The sequence below is a fragment of the Macaca mulatta genome, chromosome 4 (genome assembly GCF_049350105.2).
Source record: "Macaca mulatta isolate MMU2019108-1 chromosome 4, T2T-MMU8v2.0, whole genome shotgun sequence".
NCBI lineage: Eukaryota > Metazoa > Chordata > Mammalia > Primates > Cercopithecidae > Macaca > Macaca mulatta.
Window position 1 is genome coordinate 68,013,421 of NC_133409.1, and position 19,769 is coordinate 68,033,189.

General features: G+C 38.5%; 1 protein-coding gene across 2 annotated transcripts in view; it reads right to left on the reverse strand.

Annotated features, from left to right (window-relative positions):
- The window catches only part of PPIL4 (peptidylprolyl isomerase like 4), a 41,524-nt gene that overhangs the window by 15,117 nt on the left and 6,638 nt on the right, over positions 1–19,769 (reverse strand). For both annotated transcript variants that reach the window (XR_013416003.1, NM_001258155.1), the window contains 6 exon segments: positions 15,475–15,617; positions 14,542–14,638; positions 13,295–13,411; positions 7,388–7,512; positions 5,922–5,988; positions 1,537–1,648 (listed from right to left, as the gene is read on the reverse strand). Coding sequence is in view for 1 of the 2 variants with exons in the window: in NM_001258155.1 (NP_001245084.1) it covers positions 1,537–1,648; positions 5,922–5,988; positions 7,388–7,512; positions 13,295–13,411; positions 14,542–14,638; positions 15,475–15,617 (661 nt within the window). In the remaining variant the exon portion in view is untranslated.

Here is a 19,769-nt window from a genome sequence, read left to right on the forward strand (position 1 = left end):
CACTCAAACAGCACTGTCAAAAACTAGCCAACTGTTGTAGAAGGAGGTAAGGTTTCATGGAAGAAACTAATAGTACATGGAACTCCAATCCAAGTCACCCTCTCCCTTATCACAGAGATCACGGCTTCCACTGAGCAGTCCTTGCCTACTTTAGTCACACTAATAATTTCTTCCTTCTCTAAACTCCCATAAGGTAACAGAATCTACCAAACAATTCAGCAATTCACAACTAGTGTTTTTCTTTCTTACTAAAAACAGACAAAAAAAAAAAGTTCATTAAAGTCATGGGAAATGAGTGTTATAGAAAAAGAAAGTAACCCTAAAATTCCCAGTAAAATTCAGCATTACATGAGTAACTACCAAAGTGAAACCTTTTAAAAACACTGCATCAAAAACCAAAAATTCATATTATTTCAACATATGAAAGACCCAACTTTAAGACTGACATGCTACCAGGAATGTATTTCACATATATGCATATGTGGGAAATGTAATACGTACAAGGGTGGAACATACCGCTAGGGATATGAAAGAGTAAAAATTCAGAAAACCCATTAACAGGGCTGGTTCATTTTATATACTGATATGAACTGATCTCTTAGATAAACTGTTAATTGAAAAGTGCAATGTACAAAAACAGTATGTATAGACTGCATCCTTTGTATTTTCCTTTGTAAAAGAAGAAAATCATATATATATATACACACACACATACACATACATATGTGCACATATGTATTCAAAGAATGTAGGAGAAAGTTAGTACCAATAGGTAATAATGGTTACCTGGAAGAGAAATTAGATAGATGAGGAGCAGGAATGAATGAGACTTTTATCTACCTTTCCATGGACCTTTTCTATTTTGCATCATACGACAACTAAAACAAACTTAAAAAAATTTAAGTTGTGCACCTAAAAGACTCAAAACACCATAAAGTCAAAACAATTACTTTGGAAACGTATCATGTCTGCAGTGGATAATTATTAGTAATTTATAATATAGTCGAACATAGAAAATATAATTTTTCATCAGTTTAAAATACACACAGGTGCACACATGCATGTGTGCACACACACTCTACCTCTGATTCTAGATAGCAGGTTTGTAAAATTATAAATGGCAGGAGTTACATCAATTAATATTTCTCCTAATTAACAGCACTCAATAAAAGGCTCATACAAGCAGGAAAAGAAGAACAAAAACCAGGCCAGGCGTGGTGGCTCACGCCTGTAATTCCAGCACTTTGGGAGGCCGAGGCAGGCTGATTACCTGAGGTCAGGAGTTCGAGACCAGCCTGGCCAACATAGTAAAACACCATCTCTACTAAAAATACAAAATTAGCTGGGTGTGGTGGCACATGTCTGTAATCCCAGCTACCTGGGAGGCTGAGGCATGAGAATGGCTTGAACCTGGGAGAGAGAGGTTGCAGTGAGCCAAGATCGTGCCACTGCACTCCAGCCTGGGCAACAGAGCGAGACTCCAGCTCAAAAAAAATACAAGGTAGAACAAAAACAAAAGAAGATAAACCATCATACCTTTTCCTTTCCATTTAACCTTTGCAACAGACTGGCTAAAATCCACATGTATTCTTCTGTCATCTATAAGTACATTGTCCATTTTGAAGAATGCTTTCTCACAATCTTCTTCCTGATAATAATTATAAAAACTCAAGCATAAATCTTTATGGAAAAATTTCTGTAGCTAGAATACTTAAAATACAAAAAGTTTGTTACAAAAATTAATGTTTGAATATTTATTACACACCCGATGCTGTTAAATCCTTTGTATCTATTCTCTCAAATAACTCTGGTAACAACCCCATGAGGTACTATCCATTTTCTTAATGAGAAAACAGAAGTTTAGAGAAGTATAGAAGTTGTTGGCAAGAGTCAGAGCCAGGATTTTAAAGAGGCAGTCAACAGACAAATATAAACTCACTGACTGTATTATACAAGTTCACAATCCTTTTTACTCAAAATTCAAAAACATCCTGAAAAATTAAAGTTGTTTTCATAAGTTTGGTGTTAAAATTAATTTGGCAGTAACACCGGACCTAATGGTAGGTTATGACCTTTTTTTAATCCACTTAATAAGAATATTCATTTGTTTCACTGCAGAAATACTTTTGTGATGGATTATGGAATGCTGACCCAGAAAGGTATTACATAATCACAGATGTAATGTATATGTGTGTGTATGCATATACCTTTCTGAATTCTGAAAAATTCTAAATTAGGAAGCCTAGTTATTCTCAAGGGTTTTAGATAATGAACTGTGAGCCTGCAATACCAAGGTCTGTGCTATGCAAGAATCCTTCCTGTCAGTAACTTCACAATTCTAAATCCCTGTTTCTGACACTGACAGTAACATACTTCTACTCAGTACTGATCAATTTTCTTTTACATTCCTGGAAATTTATTCTTACTAGAGATAACCCAAAGAGAAGCAGATAAAATAGTTATAATCATATTTATTACATGTGTCAATAATTAAATTATAAACTCCATGAAGATATAGACAAAGCTTGATTCGTCTTTGTAACTACATCATTTAGAACATCATATGGCATGGTATCTAAAACGCAGGCAATCAGTGTACGCTTCATGAATCTGACTGATTATCTTCAGGCAGGTATAATTCTATCACCATGCCATTTCCCCAAAGAGAAAGCTCTGAGATCACTTTTTCAGGAGGATAGTATTTACAAATACTCAATTTACTAACACCTAAATAATAGTTAAGAAATCTCTTCAGGCTGGGCGCGGTGGCTCAAGCCTGTAATCCCAACACTTTGGGAGGCCAAGTCGGGCGGATCACGAGGTCAGGAGATCGAGACCATCCTGGCTAACATGGTGAAACCCCGTCTCTACTAAAAATACAAAAAAACTAGCCGGGCGAGGTGGCGGGCGCCTGTAGTCCCAGCTACTCAGGAGGCTGAGGCAGGAGAATGGTGTGAACCCGGAAGGCGGAGCTTGCAGTGAGATCCGGCCACTGCACTCCAGCCTGGGCGACAGAGCAAGACTCCGTCTCAAAAAAAAAAAAAAAAAAAAGAAATCAGTTTTTCAAAATTGAAAAACTGATTCAAAAATATACATATAAATTCAAAAGTCAAAAACAGCTATGACAATCTTCAAAAATAACAAAGTTGGAAGACTCACACTGTAAGTTATCAAGACATTATGAATCTATAGTGATTAACACAATGTAACAGTGGTATATGAATAGACAAACAGATCAGTGCAACAGTATAGCATCTAGAAACAGACTTTATACATATATGGATACCTGATTTATAACAAAAGTGGTACTACAGAGCTGTGGGGCAGGACAACTTTTTTTATCATTTTATTTTTTTCATCAGTAGAGACCTCAGAGAAAAAGGACAATCTTTTATTTATTAATTATTTTTTTGAGACAGAGTCTTGCTCTGTCGCCAGGTTGGAGTGCAGTGGCACGATCTTGACTCACTGCAACCTCCACCTTCCGGGTTCAAGCGATTCTCTTGCCTCAGTCTCCCGAGTAGCTGGGACTACAGGCGTGCGCCACCACACCCAGCTAATTTTTGTATTTTTGGTAGAGACGGGGTTTCACCATGTTGGCCAGGATGGTCTCATCTCTTGACTTCGTGATCTGCCCGCTTCGGCCTCCCAAAGTGCTGGGATTACAGGCGTGAGCCACCACGCCCAGCCAGGACAACCTTTTAAATAAATGGTGCTGAGTGTCACTTGGCAATCCAATGTAAGAAAAACGAAACAATGTAATACACATACACCAAAAGCAAATTACAGAATTGAATGGGAAACAATTTCACAACAAAGCTTCTCAAAATAATACAGGGGAATATCCTCATGTCTTTGAAGTAGGCAAAGATTTTTTAAACAGGCCATTAAAAAGGAAGAAAAATATTCACAAACTGAACCATTAAAATTAGAAATCTGCTTATCAAAAAACACCATAAGAAAGGAAAAAGGCATGCCTGTGGTCCCAGTTACTCAGGAGCTAAAATTGGAGAATCACTTGAGCCCATGAGCTCAAGTCCAGCCTTGGCAACACAGAGTGATCATGTCCCTTTAAAAAAAAAAAAAAGGAAAAAGAAAGAAATCCACAGAGCAGAGATATCTGTATCACACATAATCAAAAAAGAGCTTGCATCCAGAAAATGTAACAAATCCTTAGAGATCAATAAAAAACCAAAACAGCAGGTGCAGTGGCTCAAATCTATAATTCCAGCACTTTGGGAGGCCAAGGCAGGTAGATCACAAGGTAGGAGTTCAAGACCAGCCTGGCCAACATCATGAAATCCTGTATCTACTAAAAATACAAAAATGAGCCAGTTGTGGTGGCAAGCACCTGTAATCTCAGCTACTTGGGATGCTGAGGCAGGAGAATCGCTTGAAACTGGGAGGCGGAGGTTGCAGTGAGCTGAGATCATGCGACTGCACTCCAGCCTGGGTGACAAAGCGAAACTCTGTTTCAAAAAAACAAAAAGAAAAAAACAAAGAAAATGGCATAGCTGCAAAAAACTGAAAACATGGGCAGTCATTAGTCTATGTGCTACAAATGAAGTGAAATTTTATTTGTTAGCTAACAAATAATAGACTGTATAGTGTCAATGATAGAATGCTAGTGCAGGTCTACAAGTTTTCACAGCAAACCAAAGGTAAAGGTCTTTCTCCTGGCACCAATGTTCCTTTTAAGTATCATTTCTGGTATATCTGACACAGTGTCTACATATAACTTTATGTGTCTATCTTCCTCAACCCTCCAGGATTCATCTTGTATCCCTAGACCTTACACTGCTGTGTCTGAAAACATAAAAGGTATCCCATAAATGCTTTGTAATAATTAAAACTTAGAATGAGCTACTATTGTATACATATGAGTCCAAAGGTGCATTAAAAAAGAGCATGCCATAGCATAGTGTAAACTCAATGGGAACAGAGTCAGACATATCTGAGTTCAAATCCCAGCTATGACATTCATTCACTAGGTGTGTGACTTTGAACAAGTCACATTAGCATCATGTGTCTCAGTTAACTTATTTGGAAAAGGGGATGATCCCTATCTTACATAACTGTGAGGATTAAACGCAACAAAAGTAACATGATGCCTAGCTTAAAGTAAATATTTGAGCAACATAAGCTATCATTATTACAGCTCTAGAAGGGACCATCTAATCTAATACCCAAGTTTCATTTATAAGACCTAGAAAGAAGGGTTAACAAAACTGCCAAATATCATACAATAGCTGGCTAGTGACAAAAGATGGATTAATATCTAAATCTTAACACCCACTTCAGTTCTCTTTCTATTATGCAATTTTATCTCCACTTAAGTAACAGTGAAAAATTATTAAGAGTCTCTGAAGGGCTTTACTTAGAACTTAAAAAGTTCTAACATTGACTGGGCACGGTGGCTCATGCCTGTAATCCCAACACTTTGGGAGGCCGAGGCAGGTGGAGCGCTTGAGGTCAGGAGTTCAAGACCAGCCTGGCCAACATGGTGAAACCCCATCTCTACCAAAAATACAAAAAATTAGGAGGGCGTGGTGGTGGGCACCTGTAATCCCAGCTACTCGGGAGGCTGAGGCAAGAGAATCACTTGAACCAGGAGGTGGAGGTTGCAGTGAGCCGAGATTGCGCCACTGCACTCCAGCCTGGGTGACAGAGTGAGACCCTGTCTCAAAAAAAAAAAAAGTTCTAAACATACTTTCATGCAGATTGCACCTGAACCTAAAGTAAAAGTACGTATGTTAACATCAACAGATGTTGAACTTATCCCCTATATGGATACAATAAACTTTGGGGAGTGCCAAAAGAAAGGGCAATTCTAGAAACTAGAAAAAGCTCTATAATTTTTCACATTTTAATACCATAGAAAAGCAAATAAATACCAAACATATGCCTGTATTATGACGTACCTTTTCAAATTCAATAAAAGCATAACAGAGGGACTCTCCTGTCTTCCAGTCCCGGATAACTTCACAACTGAAACAAAGTATTTAAAAGTGACTTAAAAAAAAAAAGGGAAGAAAGCATTCACTCTCACTCTCCAAAACTGAAGAAGAAATAAGTCAGTTATTACAAGGCAAAGTTAAATTCATAGATTATTTTTCCAAATTCATTTAATAACAATTCTTTTTTTAAAATAGTTCACCAGAGCAGTAACTAAATTATCTAAATTCTACTCTAAGTGCCCCATGTAGGCCTACAGTCCTAAACTCCCTTAAGCACTGAAGGAAGAATAAAAATATTTAATTTTCCTTTGGCAAAAGTAAACTACTGCTAAAAACTTTTAAAATCACAAAACTTTTCTAGTCCAAATATAGACGAATTATAGAATATCTAACATTACTGTAGAATAATGCATACTCATGCACATATAAATGTTTAGTAAGTGTAAGCTTTGAAATTTTTGAATTTTAATATAAATCAAGCTCAAATTTAACACTGTAAGCACAATGTTAATTACACAACTAATATACCATAATAACCAAGTGAAAAGGCCAGTAAGCTGGAGTTGAAAGCACCTGGCTTGTCCCTTTCCCCAAGTGTCATAAGTATCATTTTAAAAACCTGAAACGAGGCCGGGCGCAGTGGCTGATGCCTGTAATCCCAGCACTTTGGGAGGCCAACGCGGACGGATCACAAGGTCAGGAGTTCGAGACTAGCCTGGCCAATATGGTGAAACACTGTCTCTACTAAAAATACAAAAACTAGCTGGGCGTGGTGGTGCACACCTGTAGTCCCAGCTACTCAGGAGGCCAAGGCAGAAGAAGCCTGAACCTGGGAGGTGGAGGTTGCAGTGAGCTGAGATCACTGTACTCCAGCCTGGGCAACAGAGCGAGACTCAGTTTCAAAAAAAACAACAAAAACAAAAACAAAATCCCTGAAACGAAAGGAAACCCTAAATATAATACTTTTTAATCAATTACAAAATAGTCCCCTTCCCCACAGAAATACTAGCTTCACAGACCTTTTCATTAACGCAGGGAAAATGAACCAAAATAAAAATTTTAGAAAACTTAAATTAATTTTGATATAAATTGCTGATAATTCCAGGAGTTGAATGAGATAAATATTTTAAATATTAAAGAAGGCTGTTGAAAGTATTACAGAACTAGATTTAAATTGTTTCATTCATTTCCTGTTTTAGAATAAAAACGTGTTGGGAGTGGGAGATTCAATTATTTATCTCTATGTGTACGTGTGTGTATGTATACACACACATACATACTTTTCTTCCCTACTGTCCAGACTCACCTGTAAAAATTTACCAGTACAAAATTCACCTAGAATTCACAGAATCATCAAAATATGCCATTAGAAAACCACCAACTAATACTTAGTTTTTCCAAATATCTCTTTCACTAATTCTAAGGATTACCTTCTTATTGGCCCAAATCTAGAGAATATTATTTCCAGATCCTCATCTGTGGTCACTGGGTTCAATTTACACACAAACAGTACATTTTCTGGAGGTTTAATATCTGCATCAGGTAGGTCTCCCACCTAAATTATAAACAAACAAAAACATAAATCAATTCCTATTTAGTTTCCATTCTAAATCCTATCCAATCCCACAATGCTGATTTCCTTAAAACATCTGAATTTATATCATAAACTGCAGGCTCTGGAAAACAAATCCAAAAAGATTTCAAAATTTGAACTACACTGTTCCTATTCTTAACAGTAATATTAACAGTAACAGCTAATATTTAAATAACTCATACTTTGTGTGAACAGTGCTTGGGGCTTCATGTCTATTACGCTAATTCTTAAAACAATCCTGCATATTTTAAAGACAAGTAAAGTGGACGGGCATGGTAGCTCACGCCTGTAATCCCAGCACTTTGGGAGGCCAAGGGGGGCAGATACTTGAGGTCAGCAGTTCAAGACCAGCCTGGTCAACATGGTGAAAACCCATCTCGACTAAAAATACAAAAATTAGACGGGCATGGTGGTGTGCACCTGTATTTCCTAACTACTCAGGACACTGAAGCAGTAGAATCGCTTGAACCCAGGAGGCGGAGGTTGCAGTGAGCTAATGTCACTTTACCCCAGCCTGGGCGACAGAGAAAGACTCCATCAAATAAATAAATAAACAAATAAATAAATAAAACAAATAAAATAAACACAAGTAAAGTGAAATTTAAAAGGTTAAACAAGTAATTTGCCCAAGGCCACACAATGGTAAACCACAGAGCTGGGATTTGAACCTAGATTTATCTGGCTTCAAAGCCCAATTTTACCCCTACTTCTTCTTTTATCAAGTATTTGATATATATTTTTTAAAGGATAAGAATTATGTAAAGAACATGTAAGTTATAAAGCATAAAAATAAAAACCACTATGACACTACCACCTAGCTTAAGAACTAAAATGTCACCTGATCCCATTCTCTCTCTGCCTCCTCATCAGAGATAACAAATACCCTGCTTTTTGGTGTTCCTTTTTAGTCATTTCCTTGCATATCATCAGTTTTAACATATATGTATGCAACTCTATCATATTTAGATGGGGCAAAACATTCCTTTATACATATATTCAAACACTTTCTCAGATATTATTTCTGACAAGATCACTTGTAAAGTGTCTCCTCTTGGATAAACACACTCTTCTCCCCAAAATCTTGAAAATAAAAAACAGTAAGAAGCGACAGAGCCAGTAAAATCTCAATGTTTCTGAAGTCTATCAAAAGACAACATTATGTCCAATAAGAAGTATCACAGCCAGGCATGATAGCTCACACCTGTAATCCCAACACTCTGGGAGGCTGAGGTAGGAGGATCACTTGAAGCCACGAGTTTGAGACCAGCCCAGGCAACACAGTAAGACCTTGTCTCTATAGTAAATTTTAAAATTAGCCAGGCATGGCAGTGTGAGTAGTCCTAGCTATTCAGGTTGGTGGACTGCTTGGGTCCCAGAGTTTTTGAGGCAGCAGTGAGCTATGATCACGCCACTACACTCCAGCCTAGGAAACAGAGTAAGACCCTACCTCTAAAAAAGAAAAAAGAAAAGAGTGTCAAAACACAGAAGGAGAAGAGCAAATTAGTAAAAATCCTCCAAAGTACCTATAATGGCAGAAAGGAAGCACAAATGAGAAAAAAAAAGAGTTAATGAGTTAAAAAAGAACTTGCTATATACTACTTTAGTCAAAGCTAACTTTAAAATACTACTAGGAAATTTAAAACATTCATAAAAGCTATGAGATTCAAAATTAATTTTACAAAACACTAGCTGAATTATCAGTATATTACAAACAAATGCAAATAAAGTAAGAGAAACTGATGTTCTTAGAAAATAGAAGATGAAACATGTTAATAAAACCAAAGGACACAGGATCACCTTTTAGAGTGACTAAAATCCAAAACAATACCATCAGCAAATGCTGGCAAGAATATGAGGCAAAAGACACTCTCATTCATTGCTGGTAGGAATGTAAAATGTAAAGCCACTTTAGAAGACAGTTTGGCAGTTTCTTACAAAGCTAAACTATGCAACCTAGCATCTGAACTCCTAGGTATTTACCCAAATGCATTGAAACTTTATGCCTACACAAAAATCTGCACGCAAATGTTTACAGCAGCTTTATTCACAACTGCCAAAACTTGGAAGTAACCAAGGTATCTTTCAATAGGTAAAAAATAAACAAGCTGTGATACATCCATACAATGAAATATTACTTAGCAATTAAAAGAAATGAGCTATCAGCCATGCATGGTGGCTCACACCTGTAATCCCAACACTTTGGGAGGCCAAGGCAGGAGGATCACTTGAACCTATGAGTTTGGGATCAGCCTGAGCAACATGGGTAAGACTCCATCTCTACAAAAAAATTTAAAAATTAGCTAGGTGTGGTGGCGTGTGCCTACAGTCCCAGCTACTCAAGAGGTTGAGGCAGGAAAACTGCTCAAGCTCAGAAGTTCAAGATTATAGTGAGCTATGATAGCACTACCGCACTCCAGCCTGGGTGACAGAGTGAGACCTTGTCTCAAAAAAAAAAAAAAAAAAAAAAAAAAAGGAATGAAATCCCAGGCTCGGCAATATAGTGAGACTCTGTCTCTACAAAAAATAAAATTAGCCAGGCATGGTAGAACACACCTGTGGTCCCAGTTACTTGTGAGGCTGAGGTAGGAGGATTACTTGAGCCCGGGAGGTCAGGGTGCAATGAGCCTTTATTGTGCCACTGTCAGTGCAACAGAGCGAGAACCTGTCTCAAATTTAAAAAAAAAAAAGGGCCGGGCGCGATGGCTCATACTTGTAATCTCAACACTTTGGGAGGCCGAGGCGGGCAGATCACGAGGTCAAGAGATCGAGACCATCCTGGCTAACATGGTGAAACCTCGTCTCTACTAAAAATACAAAAAAATTAGCCAGGTGTGGTGGCGCGTGCCTGTAGTCCCAGCTACTCAGGAGGCTGAGGCAGGAGAATCTCTTGAACCCGGGAGGCGGAGGTTGCAGTGAGCCGAGATCGCGCCACTGCACTCCAGACTGGTGACATGAGTGAGACTCCGTCTCAAAAAAAATAGGAGGGAAAGAAAAGAAAGGAAAAGAAAAAGGGAAAGGAGAAAGGGAAAGGGAAGGGGAAAGGGAAGAAAGAAAAAATGCACAGTGGAACCTTAAATGCATATTGCTAAGTAAAAGAAGACAGTCTGAAAAGGCTACATACGCTATAATTCCAACTACATGACATCTTGAAAATGCCAAAACTGTATAGACAGTAAAAACATCAGTAGTTGCCAAGAACTGGGTGTCGGGGGTGGGGATGAACAGGTGGAGCCCAGGGGATTTTTTAGACAGTGAAACTACCCTGTGTGATCCTGTAAGGGTAGATATATGCTATCGGACATTTGTCAGTTTCACAGAATGTACAACACAAAGCTTGAATTCTAATGTAAACCATGGATTTTAGTTAATAATGTATCAATATTAGCTCATCAATTGTTAACAAATGTATCACAATAATGCAAGACTGGGAAAAGAGGGTGGGAGTACATAGAAACTCTCTGTATTTTCTGTTCAATTTTTCTATAATCCTAAAATTGTTCTATAAATTGTCTATTTATTAAAAGCAAAACCAAAAAAGGAATCCATGAGGCACTGATAATGTAGGAAAATATTCTATAAAATGCAACAGATGATAAGTCATGAGCTGGATTCTAGTCTGGAGGAGGAAACAATTATGAAATATATTGTTAAAACAACTGGCAAAACTGGAATATAAACTGTAATTTCTTTTTTTTTTTTTTTTTTTTGAGACGGAGTCTCGTCCTGTTGCCCAGGATGTAGTGCAATGGCATGATCTTGGCTCACTGCAAGCTCCACCTCCTGGGTTCAAGCGATTCTCCTGCCTCTGTCTCCCGAGTATCTGGGATTACAGGTGCGCGCCTCCATGCCCAGCTAATTTTTGTATTTTTAATAGAGATGGAGTTTCACCATGTTGGTCAGGCTGGTCTCGAACTCCTGACCTCATGATCCACCCGCCTCAGCCTCCCAAAGTGCTGGGATTACAGGCGTGAGCCACCGCGCCCAGCCCTATAAACTATAATTTCTCTCACTTCTACATTTTCTGATTTTGATAACTACACTGTGAATAAGTACATATTGTTACACACATTGAATACTGTTGCTCTTAGGAAATACACACTGATTAAGAGGTAAAGGGAAATAACAGGCAACCTACTGTCAAATAGACCAGAAAAAAAATGTGTTTATGTGCTTGTATAATCAGAGAGAGAGAAAAAGAGAGAATCATAAAACAGATGTAGCAAAATGTTAAAAATTGGTGAATGTGGGTAAAAGGTATATAGAAGTTCTATGTACTTTTTTCCATAAATTTGAAATTATCTGAAAACAAAAAGTTTTAAAAAGTATGTTAATCCATTTTCTTCTGGCATAAACTTCCAAAGTGTTGCTGTTGAAAAGTCTGATAACAATCTAAATTCATTCCCTTATAAGTAACTTATTCTTTCTGCCCAGTTGCTCAACGTATCTTTCAAGTGTAGTAATTCTCTTAGAATTTGTCTTGGTGTTGGGTGTTCAGGGTCAATACTGTGAGATACACAGTGTGCTCATTAAAATGTGTATTTTCAATTAATTTTTTAAATTTCAGCAAAGCTTTCTTGAACTATATAGCCTTTACTATTTGTTCATTTAGACAGCTGATGGTAATATAAGCTTAAGCCTGGCTAACATAGGGAGATCCTGTCTCTACAAAAAATTTTTAAATTAGCAGGGCATGGTGGTATGCAACTGTGGTCTCAGCAACTCAGGAGGTTGAGGCAGGGGCATTGCTTGAGCTGAGGAGTTGGAGGCTGCAGCCAGCTATGATCATACACCACCGTACTCCAGCCTGAGCAACAGAGTGAGACCTTGTCTCTATAAAATAATAATTAAATAAATTTTAAAGCAGACTACAAATCTGAAAGTTCTATTATATAAAATAGTAACTTTGTTATCCATTCATTCAAGTATTTATTATTTATGATATGACAGGTATGCCTATTCTACAAAAATAAGAAATGGGCCGGGCCCGATGGCTCAAGCCTGTAATCCCAGCACTCTGGGAGGCTGAAGCAGGTGGATCACAAGGTCAGGGGATCGAGACCATCCTGGCTAACACAGTGAAACCCCGTCTTTACTAAAAATACAAAAAAATTAGCCGGGCATGGTGGTGGGTGTCTGTAGTCCCAGCTACTCAGGAGGCTGAGGCAGGAGAATGGCGTGAACCCGGGAGGTGGAGCTTGCAGTGAGTCGAGATCACGCCACTACACTCCAGCCTGGGCGACAGAGCAAGACTCCATCTCAAAAAAAAAGAAACGGAAAATAACAACAAATAGGTCAATTAATCATCTACTGAATTATTATTCCCCAAATGACTTCACATTGTTAGTAATACAGAGAAACAGTATATTTTAGAGTGTTCAGTGTCTACCTATTATTTTGCCCTACAACTAGCATTCTGTTTAATCTTGAGTGGTACAATGAACTCTTCTTTAATATACATAAAATTCAGCCCACTCTTTAAAAATGAGATGAATATTAAACAACCGAAATTCAATTAATAAGTTAGAGATCCATTTTCCACCGTTTAAAAAGGAACTTAGCACCATATTGACAGTAGAGCCAAATTTATTTTCACATGCATTATTATGCTGTATCAAATTTAAACTAGAAAAAAATCATAACTCAATTTTTAGTACTTTAAGACCACCGAAGAGCCAGAAATAAACACTTAATAAGTATTATTAGATATATTACAGAACAATTTGAACAAAGATAATTATCTTACCATCTCTAAAAGTATAGCCTGAGTTTTAGCCTCTTTTTCTGCCTTTATTTCTTCTACTTCCTCGGCTGATCTTCCTTTGAAATCATCAATTTCTTCATCTGCTCCTATTCGACCACTCTGTAAGACAGAAGTTACTGACGTATATATTTAAAGAATAAAAAAAATCTGAGAAACATAAAAGACATACTTTATTCTTAGGTATATCAAACATGCTAAAACAGTAACTGATCAAGGTTGCAGTGACCTACAATCACACCACTGCACTCCAGCTGGGTGACAGAGTAAGATCCTGTCTCTAAAAAAAACTTTTAAATAATTAATTGAACAGCAACTGAGACAAACTTATGAACCTTCAAAAATTGATTTATATTAATTCTAAAATATAAACCAAAGTGGGCTTCTGTTAAAATCAAAATAGGCCAGGCATGGTGGCTCATGCCTGTAATCCCAGCACTTTGGGAGGCTGAGGCGGTTGGATCACTTGAGGTCAGGAGTTCGAGACCAGCCTGGCCAACACAGTGAAACCCTGTCTCTACTAAAAATACAAAAATTAGCCAGGCATGGTGGCATGCGCCTATAATCCTAGCAACTCAAGAGGCTGAGGCACGAGAATTGCTTGAACAAGGAAGGAAGAGGCTGCAATGAGCTGAGATGCCACCACACACTGCAGCCTGGGTGACAGAGTGAGACTCCATCTCAAAAAAATAAATAAATACAAATAAATACCTATATGGACACTATTTATTTTCCAATTCTAACTGCTGAATGAAGAGAAATGATTTCAGAATAACCAATCCCAAAAATAAAGACAAATTCAGCTTTGAGGAAGCCACATAAACCTTAAAACATGTGGGGGAAAAGTCTGTGCTATTTCACAGAAATTTCTGGGTTCTAGCCTGGCTCCAGAGTATACCCAGTTGAAAAGTTACCTCACAAGATAATAGTTTAATTTGGCCTCGAAAACTCCTAGAGTTAGATGATAAGAAAAACACTTTCCCAAGTTGTTTATGTAAGCTTCTAGAGCTAAGGTTGTCTCAGTAGAAAAGAAACTGAAGAAAGGAAATTAGGGAAATGAGAAAACAGCTAGAAAAATGAGTATCTCTGTGGAAAAGAAAAAACTCAACTTGTTCTAATACAATTAGGCAAGATGATAATTCTGAAAAAATTAACTTTAATAGATGAAAAAGATAAATCCATACAAATCATTAATATAAATGTACATTTAATCACAAGAGGGCTTTACTTACATCTAATTGTTCCCTTGTAGGTTCTGGTGATCGATCAGGGATTAATAAATCAGGAGGGTCATCAAATGGATCATCTAAAATCACTGTATGATTTATCCTTACAAAATAAATCCAAATAAAATGTTACATTTAAGTTATTTCAGAATCCATAATTTATTTTAATAGATTACAACAAATTACTTGATTATCTCTAAGGCCAAAAAAAACCCATATTGCACATGGATATTACTAACCTAGATATAGTTTCACAGTGAGTGTTGCTGTTTTACATTGAGTGATACCATATTTATTACCCTGCATTACTTTAAGATGTAAACTAATATAACTGTCTAAATATTAGTATTTTTGCCCTATTTCTCAATTAAGAAACTAAATTAAAGCATCAATAATTCCTCCAGCTAGGTACAAAGGCTCACGCCTGTAATCCCAGCACTTTGGGAGGCCGAGGTGGGTGGATCACGAGGTCAGGACATCAAGACCATCCTGGCTAACACAGTGAAACCCCGTCTCTACTAAAAATACAAAAAATTAGCTGGGCATGGTGGCGGACGCCTGTAGTCCTAGCTATTTGGGAGGCTGAGGCAGGAGAATGGTGTGAACCTGGAAGGCAGAGCTTGCAGTGAGTCAAGATCACGCCACTGCACTCCAGCCTGGGCGACAGAGAGAGACTCCATCTCAAAAAATAAATAAATAAAAATTAAAAAAAGTAATTCCTCCAAACATAATTATAAATAAATAATTAGTACGAGTATAAAAGTACAGAAGGTCCTTTTTATTATAAAGATTCTTACAGTCTTATATTAATTCAACTTTTGGGATTAGAATTATCCATAAACCAGTCCTATGCATACCATTCCTATCCATACCACTATGTGTCAAACATCTCAATATTAAAACATTCTAGTATATTCAGATAGTAAATTGTAACCACACCTTATATCCTGATATGGTACAAAGTCCTTGTCAACAAAGGTCTCATTAATTTTCTTAATTATGTCCATGCCTTCTGTCACCTCACCAAACACTGTATGGACACCATCAAGGTAATCTAGATTTTCTCCTGTAGTGATAAGAAACTATACAGAAGGACACATAATAAATACCATAAAAATAATACATAACTCAAACTGAAATCAGTTACAGACTGACAAAAAAATACACAAAAGTTAAGAGTCCACATTTACTGCACCAATTCTTAGACACTTGTTACTAGAACTAAGTAAAAAGTACAAAGCTTATACTGGCATAACTCATCTTATTGCGCTTTGCAGATACTGCATTTTTTACAATTAAGGATTTCTGGCAACCGTGTATTAAGTCTACTGGTGCCATTTTCCCAACAGCATATGCTCACTTCACGTTTCTGGCTCAGGTTTTGGTAATTCTCACAAGATTTCAAACTTTTTCATTACTATTATATCTGTTATTACGATCTGTAATCTTTAATCTTACTACTGTAATTGTTTTGGGGCACCACAAACTGTGCCCATATAAGATGGTGAACTTAATCCATAAATGTTGTATGTGTTCTGACTAATCCACCAACCAGCCATTCCCATCTTTCTCCCTCTCAGTGCTCCCTATTCCCCAAGACACAACAATATTGAAATTAGGCCAATTAACCCTATAAGTGTTCAAGTAAAAGGAAGAGTGGCACATCTCTCACTTTAAATCAAAAGCTAAAAAGGACTAAGCATAGTGAGAAAGGCATGTTGAAAGCCAAGATAAGCCGAAAGCTAGGCCTCTTGTACCAAACAATAGCTGAGTTGTAAATGCAAAGGAAAAGTTCTTGAAGAAAATTAGAAGTGCTATTCTATGAATAGTAAGAAAATGAAACAGGCTTACTGATGATATGAAGAAAGTTTTAATAATCTACATAGGTCAAACCAGCCACAACGATCCCTTAAGCTAAAGTCTAATTTCAAACAAGCCCTAACTTTCTTCAATTCTATAAAGGCTGAGAGAGGGAGGTAGCTGCAAAAGAAAGTCTGAAGCTAGCAGAGGTTAGTTCATGAAGTTTAAGGAAAGAGGCCAGGTGCAGTGGATTACTTCGTCTCAAAAAAAAAGAGAAGTTTAAGGAAAGAAGTTGTCTCCATAATTTAAAAGTGCAAGGTGAAGCAGCAAGTGCTGACACAGAAGCTACAGCAAGTGGCCAGGTGCAGTGGTTCATGCCTGTGTAATCCCAGCACTTTGGGAGGCCGAGGCAGGTGGATCACAAGTCAGGAGTTCAAGACCAGCCTGACCAACATGGTGAAACTCCGCCTCTACTAAAAACGCTAAAGTTAGCCAGGCATGGTGGCATGCACCTGTAATCCCAGCTACTCAGGAGGCTGAGGGAGGAGAATTGCTTGAACCTGGGAGGCGATGGTTGCAGAGTCAAGATCACGCCACTGCACTCCAGCCTGGGCGACAGAGTGAGACTCTGTCACAAAAATAAAAATAAAAGGCCGGGCACGGTGGCTCAAGCCTGTAATCCCAGCACTTTGGGAGGCCGAGACGGGTGGATCACGAGGTCAGGAGATCGAGACCATCCTGGCTAACACGGTGAAACCCCGTCTCTACTAAAATACAAAAAACTAGCCGGGCAAGGTGGCGGGCGCCTGTAGTCCCAGCTACTCAGGAGGCTGAGGCAGGAGAATGGCGTAAACCCGGGAGGCGGAGCTTGCAGTGAGCTGAGATCCAGCCACTGCACTCCAGCCTGGGCGACAGAGCGAGACTCCGTCTCAAAAAAAAAAATAAAATAAAATAAAAAAATAAAAATTAAAATTAAAATTAAAAAAGAAGCTGCAGCATGCAGCAAGTTATCTGGAAGATCTAGCTAAGATCACTGATGAAGATGACTACATGAAATAACAAATTTTCCATGTAGATGAAACAGCCTTATATTGGAAGGTGATGCCACTTAGGACTTTCATAGCTAGAGAGGAAAAGTCAATGCCTAGCTTCAAAGCTTCAAAGGACAAGCTGACTCTTCTGTTACAGGCTAATCCAGCTAGTGACTTTAAGTTGAAACCAATGCTCATTGACTATACCAAAAATCCTGGGGCCCTTAAGAATGATGCTAAATCTATTCTGCCTGTGCTCTAGAAATGAAACAACAAAGCTTGGATGACAGCACATCTGTTTACAGCAGGTTTTATCAAATATTTTAAGATCACTGTTGAGACCTGCTGCTCAGAACAAAGATCCTTTTTAATATTACTGCACTTTTAATAAGAAATCCTTTTAAAATGTTACTCCTCATTGACAATACTCTGGGTCACCCGGGAGCTCTGATGGATATGACGTACAAAAGGAAATTAATATTGTTTTCAGCTGTGCACAGTGGCTCACACCTGTAAACCCAGCACTTTGGGAGGCTGACGCAGGCGGATCACTTGAGGCCAGCAGTTCAAGGCCAGCCTGGCCCACATGGTCAACATGGTGAAAACCCATCTCTATTATAAATACAAAAAATTAGCCAGGCATGGTGGTACATGCCTATAATCCCAGCTACTCAGGAGGCTGAGGCAAGAGAATCGTTTGAACCTGGGAGGCAGAGGTTGCAGTGAGGTGAGACTGCACCACTGTACTCCAGCCTGGGTGTCAGAGTGAGACCGTCTCAAAAAATAAAAATTCTGTTTTCATGCCTGCTAACATAACAGTCATTAAGGAGCCATAGATCAAAGAGTAATTTCAACTTTCAAGTATTATCATTTAAGAAATACAGCCTGGCATGTGGCGTGTACCTACAGTCCCAGCTACTCAGGAGGCTGAGGTAGAAGGATCACTTGAGCAATGTAGTGAGGCCCCATCTCTAAAAATAAAAATAAAAATAAAAAAACACATTTTATAAGGCTATAGCTGCCATAGACGGTGATTCCTCTGATGGATACGGGCAAGTAGATTGAAAACCTTCTGAAAAAGATTCACCATTCGCGATGTCATTAAGAACATTCGTGATTTGTGGGAGGAGGTCAAAATACCAATATTAACAGAAGTTTGGAAGAAGTCGATTCCAACCCTCATGGATGACTTTGAGTGGCTCAAGACTTCAGTGAAGGAAGTAACTGCAAATGTGGTAGAAATTGCAAGAGAATGAGAATTAGAAGTAGAGCCTGAAGATGGGACTGAATGCTGCAATCTCATGATCAAACACGACCAGATATGGAGCTGCTTCTTAAGGATAAGCAAACAGAGTGGTTTTCTTCCCTTTTTTACTTTGTTTGACACAGACTTGTCACATTGCTCAGGCTGGAGTGCAGTGGGGCAATGTCGGCTCACTGCAACCCACGCCTCCCAGGTTCAAGCAACTCTCCTGTTTCAGCCTCCCAAGTAGCTGGGACTACTGGCACCTGCCACCACGCCCAGCTAATTTTTGTATTTTCAGTAGAGACGGGGTTTCACTATATTGGTCAGGCTGGTCTCAAACTCCTGACCTCAGGTGATGTGCCGGCTTCAGCCTCCCAAAATGCCGGGATTACAGGCCTGAGCCACCGCACTCAGCCAAGTGATTTATTGAGATGGAATCTTCTCTTGGTGAAGATGCTATGATCATTGTTGAAACGACAACAAAAGATTTAGGATATTACATAAACTTGGCTGATACGGTAGTAGCAGGGTTTGAGAGGATTGACTTCCATCTTAAAAGAATTCTACTAAATGCTATCAAACAGCATCGTATGATACACAGAAATGTTTCATGAAAGGAAGAATCCATCAACATGGCAAACTTCTGTTGTCTTACTTATTTATTTGCAAGACAAGGTCTCACTGTCACCCAAGCTGGAGTGCAGTGGTGCAATCACAGCTCACTGCACCCTTGACCTCCCGGGCTCAAGTGATCCTCCCACCTCAGCTTCCCAAAGAGCAGGAACTACAGCCTATACCACTATGCCCAGTTAATTTTTGTATTTTTTTGTGGAGATGGAGTTTTCACCATGTTTCCTAGGCTGGTCTCGAAATCCTGAGCTCAATTGATCTGCCTGCCTTGCCCCTGCAAAGTACTGGGATTACAGATGTATGCCACCGTGCCAGTCAGTTGTCTTATTTTGAGAAGCTGTCACAGTCACACCAACCTTCAGCAATCACCACCCTGATTAGTCAATGGCCATCAACATCAAGGCAAGACCCTTCACCAGCGAAAAGATTATGAGTTACTGAAGACTCAAACGATCAGAAGCATTTTTTAGTAATAAAGTATTTTTTGGTCAGCCACAGTGGCTCACACCTGTAATCCCAGAATTTTG